Raw genomic sequence first — 5,980 nt, forward strand, 5'->3', positions numbered from 1 at the left:
GGGAGGAGCGCGTGAGCCGCGTCCTGCGCGAGAAATTCCCCCGCGCCTCCGCCATCCGCGTGGTGGACATCTCGGGTAAGGAAAAGGCTTCTACCCTCCCGAACGGCCGCGCCTGTTGTTGAACGGCTTACGAACAGAAGGGGAATCAACACTTTGAAAGGGTTGATAACTGCAGGACAGGGGGAAATGGTTGGAAGTTGAGGGAGGGCAGATTGAGGTTGGATGTCAGGGGGAAGTTGTTTGGTGTGAGAGCGGTGCGGTGCTGGAACAGCTGCCCAGAGAGGCTGTGGATCCCCGTCCATCCCTGGAGGTGTTCAAGGCCAGGTTGGATGGGGCCCTGGGCAGCCTGGGCTGCTGTGAGATGTGGAGGTTGGTGGCCCTGCGTGTGGCAGGGGGTGGAGCTTCGTGATCCTTGAGGTCCCTTCCAACCCTGGCCGTTCTGTGGCGCTGAGCGGGGCTGCGCTCCTTGCAGGCGGCTGCGGGGCCATGTATGAGATCCACATCGAATCGGAGGAGTTCCGGGAGAAGCGGATAGTGCAGCAGCATCAGATGGTGAATCAGGTGAGGGCATGCAGAGCAGGGCTGCATGGCCCTGAATGGGGAGCCCTGCTTTTCAAAGCACCCACCTTTGTGTTGCGGTGGGAGTCGGCCCTTATGTTCATCTTTTGCAGGCGCTGAGCGAGGAGATCAAGAGCATGCATGGGCTGCGCATCTTCACCTCCGTGCCCAAATCCTGATGGAGCTGAGCGCTGCAGAAGGGGGTGTAGGGGGGGGCTGCAGGGGGTGACCTGCCCAATAAACGTGTAGCTGCATGAGGAGGCTCCTGGACCGGCACTCGGGGGGGTGGGGAGGGACAGTGCTGCTACAGCCCCCACCCAAGGGGAGCTCTGCAAAGAGAATAATGCACCCAGAGTGCAAGCAGCAGGGGGGCACAAAGATACGACAGCCATTAGAAAGGAGAGCAGGAAGAAGAAACTTTATTGCCTTGCCAACATGGTCCCTGCCCCTCCCCCTGCCCTCGCCCCTCCCCCCTCCCCCAGCTGGGGCAGAAAAGCTGCTCTGCACCCCAAGGGGCAGGCTCCCCTTGCCAGGCACTTTTTTTTTTTCCTCCCCCATCACTGCTGCCATGAGGGGAGCTTAAGGCTCTTGGCCAAAGTGCATCTAAATCCAAAAAAAGCACTTCCGAAAATAAGCTGTGCCTCTGCTGCCCTTCCCCCATGGGAAGCACACGCTGGACACAACCCCAGGATGGCCACGTGGGATCTGAGGAAAGCTTTGCTCCAGCACTGAAAACAGCAGTGTGGCATTCTGGAACTTCGCCTGCACAAAACAAAACAACCCGCTGCAAGCTGTACATCTGAGTTCCTCACTGCAATTCTTGCCAGACTTGAGTATGTAGTTTAGAAAAAAAGTGGACGCCTGTGCCAGGCATCACAGCTCAGCCACCAGTTACAAGGTGACGCAGGCTGCTGCAGCACAGTACAAACACTGTTTTGCCAAAGGCCTGCGAGACCCAGTGAGGCAGCGCCAGCCAGCACATCATCCGGCTCTTTGGGGCTTGTGTCACTGAGGGTGAAGGGGAGAATGGCTGTGGACAAAGCAGAAAGGAGTGGCCACGACTGGAAGTTGAGTGGGTCTTCCCAGGAAAAGTTTATCTGTCTTTGGAACCCAGCTTCTCAATGAGTTCCTGCAGCGGAGCCAATTCCCGCCTGTCGATCAAGTTGAATTCCTGGTAGGAAAAAAGCAACAGCAGAACTGAACACGCTGCTGAAAGAACCCCTAGGAATTAGAGCTCCAGGTCCAGCCAACAAGCATACAGCTGCAGCCACCTCAGCTGTTTCTCTGGAGAAATTCAAGCATTTCAGGCAAACTGAACTTCGTTGTGTGGCTGAGAAGTGCCAGGCTGCTCAGCGCAATGGGCTGCCATGCTGTCACAAAATACTGAAACAATGGGCAAGGAGAGAATAGCTGCTGTTGCTATCAGAATGAGTTACTGAATTATAACCCCTTCCCCTCTCAGATTCTCTTAGAAGTCTGGTCCTTTTGCTAATAAATAAAAGTAGAGAGGAAAATTCAAGCATTTACAGCCAGCTTGCATAAGTAAACCCCACAGAGCTCATGCATGGAGAGTAAGAGCTGAGCTACCTCCCTTACAGCACTGTTGTAGCCCTTCAGAAAGAAAGCAGGCTTGTAAATTCTAACTCCCTTTAAAAGCAAATGGGAACAAAAACCCCCGGTAGAGGCAGTTGAGCAGCTGTTGTGCACCTCACCTGCACAAAGAAGATAAAGTGCTTGAAGGAGGTGTTGAGGTGTGCCTCCTCCTGCAGCCGCATGACGGAGTCGAAGTGCTGGTGGTAAATGTGGGCGTACACACGGAAGAGTCGCTTCAGGATGGTCTTGGCCACAGACATGAAGTTCTTGGGAAAAGGGACACCTGAAAAGCACGGGCAAGCTTCAGTTTGGGCAGAAGTATTTACGAAACAACGAAACAAACCACCAAGACTTGAAAAAAAAATCACTAAGACTTCCTGGTGGCACTGTGGCTTGGTCCTGGACACAAGGCACGGCGTGTTGTGCCACTGCAATTACCAATCTTTGAAGGGAAGAGGGTTTCGTCATCCAGCTGATCCTGAACCCACGTCATCAAGTAATCAATGTACTTCGGAGCTGAGCACTTAATTGGCTTCTTTATGTTGGTACCGTCTGCCCAGTGGTACTCATATCTGTTGGGTGAAAGAAAAAATAAATTCCTTGGCCTAATGGGGAAAGAAGCAGCATTTTCAGGCCCTGTTCTGGCCACTGGGCCCCACAGCTTCTTCCTTATCGTGGCAAGGAATGACTTTGCAAAACAAGTATTCTGTGTGGTGCTTTGCCTTTACGTCTGAGCTCCTCGAGCCCAATACAACAGCCCGGGTTAACATCTCCATCCCAACAACTGCAGCAATAGCCACCAGGGTTCAACCCTCAAAAGCGACGTTCAGCTTTGCCACAACCTCCTCTGATATCAACTTAAAGTGAGACAAAAAATGGCTGAAGGGAAAGGGAGGGGGGCAACCCCCCACCTCCTGAGTTACTGCACGTTTGGCCTTCAGCCACCAGCCAGGAATTCAGCTCTCCTTCAGAGAAGTGCCCACCAGCACGTGGGACAGCTGACTTTCCAAAGACCATCCGGAGGCCCCACGTCAGCCTTCTGAAAACCACCCTCTCAAAGTGACACGTGCTTATCAGTCTCACAGTGCCCCAGAACTGGGACAGATGTCTACGAGAACACCATGCAGCAAGGAACTTCCTCAGCAATTTTTTGTACAATCCCTACAGAGAGGGAGAGAAAATTACGTTTTTTGGTTGATGTTTCTCAACAACCACCAAGTAAAAATGAACAGTGCACTTCAAACAGGAAGTCCTTACAGGAAGCATCCCTAGATATAGAAACAGGAACTCACAATCTAGATACTTCTGGTTAGAAAAGCAGGGCAGGATTTTACACAGCGCTGCAAATATTGCTCCCCAGCCAGCCCCCATGCCATGCTTTGTTTTCTCCTTCCATGGTGCCTCAGCCTGCTCCCAAAAATCCCTTGCTCTCTTCAGCAATCTGATCTCAGCACCTGCTGGGTTCTTGCTCTCTCATGTCCTGCCCCATTAGCAGCTCTGGTTTTAGAACTGCATGCACTCAAAAACCACACGATGGCCTCTCAGACTGAGACGTGACTAAATGCTGACAGCAAGATCTGGCACTTCCATGTCAGGTTAAATCTCTCAATTTTCCTTCAAATTAATCTGCTCCTGGTACCACACAGCCTCCCTAACAGCCCACAGGGTTTCAGACACAGGTGAGTGACTGCAGGAACACAATGCTGTACCCAAACCCCATCCAGACACATCCCATCCTCTTCAGCCTTGGGACACACGCTTCAGAAGCCATCCAGCCATTTTCCCAACACAAACTGCAGCTGTAGACCACCACAAACTTCTTACCTTGGTCCAGCAGACATGACTGGACAGCTTGCCTCTGTGCAAAACTCTGTGATGGTCCCATACAGCATATTGATTTGGTTGAAGAAATCCACCGCTGGAAAGGAAACATATCAAGATGATTCCAATTTGCAACTCGTAAATAACTGCTTTAAGTTCCAGACACCTTAATTCTAAATGTCAGTCCTCAGGTCTTACTCCCAATTCCAAAAATAGCCACTCACAGATCTAATTGCCTTTAGAAGTCTGAACTCAAAGAAAATGCAGTCTGAAACAACTGCATGTATTTGCTTCTCACTTTTTGCATATTTCCAGAGCACAACACTGCTCTGACACACGAACGGTCCTAACACTTACTGCCCTTTTATCCTTACTCATTTAAACAGAATACAGCTGGGATAGGAATTTCATTTTGGGAGATTTTCTGTTTGTTTCTTTTAGGATGAAAAGCAGAGATCTGTATCCTTCCACTCCACTTCCACACACTGGTGGATCTCTGTCTCCCAGGACTTACTGTTAACTGCAATCCACTCATTAAGGTCCTCTCCCTCCGGCAGCATAACTGCTTGCCTGAGGTTGCCACTCCCAAGAGTGGCTTCTGCATGTTTCAGGAGCTCATACTGATGGGAGCCTTCAGGAATATTCTTCTTGGGTTTGAATGTTTTCGAAGATCGACTCCCACTGAGAAAACAAAGAGAAACACTTCCAGTGAGCCCTTGAGCAGCAATCCCTTCTCAGAAGCATTTCCCTCCCACTTGAGCATCACCCATTGCTCTTTGCCACTTGGCAGGTCCAGCTGTGATGACGCCAGACCTTTTTTTCCTCCACCATCAGGGTAACAGACCCTACATGTGACCGTTTCTGACAGCCACATGCACTCTTCCCTCTTCAAATCACAAGGAGCATTTGGTACAAAGGCCCAAAGACAGACCAGCGATGGCTGCATTCAGTCACACTGCGGACAAGCCAACATAACTCCACCCACGAGCAAAACTGCTGGCTGACTGAGTCGATTTAACAGGGCGAAGGCACACTGTAGGAAACAATCTGCTTAGGATAGCAGCTTAACACCCTCCAGCTCTAAAACACACACCTCTATTGCAGCTTTAACCCTCCCATGTTGTGTTCTACCAACAGTCATACAACTGCATTATTCCACAGCCCTCTAAGAGGGCAAGGCAGTGCTCAGAGGAATACTGGTGTCAGAGCACATTATTGGCTTTATACCCACGCACAAAAACCAACGCTGCCAAGAGATGACGGCATTTTAATGCCTCCAAACCACAAAACATTAACTTTCGGACTCAACTCACGCAGCTCACAGCCACCACACTCTGTGCTGGCTCTGATGTGGGGTTGTGAGAGCCAAAGCACCGCTGGGGGTTACACGCATTTCCTGGCACTGCTGGCTTGCTGCCCACCTGCCCCCTCCCCACCCCCCATTGCACACAGCCGGATGCGCTCAGCCTGCACACATCTGGCGTCAGCTTCCTGATGCAGCACTGCAGCACAGCCCGCTGGCTTTGCACACTGTTTACGCAGTGGGAATAAGTGATCCTTCGATCCAACTCACTCTTTAGCCCAGCCACCACCGCCTGCTGTACTGCAGGAGGGAGCAAAGGCCCCAGCACAGTGCTGATACTGGACAGAGGGTCCCAACACATCACTGACAACAGAATGAGGCTCCCCAGCCCCTTCTCACACCTCAAAACGCCGCTGCTCCTTCTGACACCTTTAAGGGCTAGAATTGCACGAGCGTTCACATCTACCACACAGGTACATAACAGCCCATCCATACAGCTGGTTACAGACACACACTTACAGCAGACAGCCAAACCAATGTCATTCCCACTACAGCCAGACCAAACCCACCTGCCCTGAGGTCACTCCCTGCACACAGCTGGGCACACCACCCCCCCTCGCCTCCCCCACCTGAGCCTCCAGCCTGCCCAGCTGGGAGCCCCACACCCACAGCACAAAGGCCAAAGGCCTCCTCCTCCTCCTCCTC

The 5,980-nt window shown here is 51.8% G+C and overlaps 2 protein-coding genes across 2 annotated transcripts; one reads left to right on the forward strand and one right to left on the reverse strand.

Annotated features, from left to right (window-relative positions):
• Positions 1–5: 5 nt before the first annotated feature.
• Positions 6–813, forward strand: BOLA3 (bolA family member 3; the record flags this gene model as incomplete). Its single annotated transcript, XM_010727759.2, has 3 exons — positions 6–75; positions 473–561; positions 672–813. Coding segments are annotated over 3 exons (225 nt in total), but the record flags the coding sequence as incomplete, so codon positions are not given.
• Positions 814–1,095: 282 nt separating this feature from the next.
• MOB1A (MOB kinase activator 1A) lies at positions 1,096–4,706 on the reverse strand (the record flags this gene model as incomplete). Its single annotated transcript, XM_003214124.4, has 5 exons — positions 1,096–1,729; positions 2,271–2,434; positions 2,590–2,723; positions 3,976–4,069; positions 4,487–4,706. Coding segments are annotated over 5 exons (690 nt in total), but the record flags the coding sequence as incomplete, so codon positions are not given.
• Positions 4,707–5,980: the final 1,274 nt, after the last annotated feature.

The sequence above is a fragment of the Meleagris gallopavo genome, unplaced genomic scaffold (assembly GCF_000146605.3).
Source record: "Meleagris gallopavo isolate NT-WF06-2002-E0010 breed Aviagen turkey brand Nicholas breeding stock unplaced genomic scaffold, Turkey_5.1 ChrUn_random_7180001938421, whole genome shotgun sequence".
NCBI classification, from domain to species: Eukaryota; Metazoa; Chordata; class Aves; order Galliformes; family Phasianidae; genus Meleagris; species Meleagris gallopavo.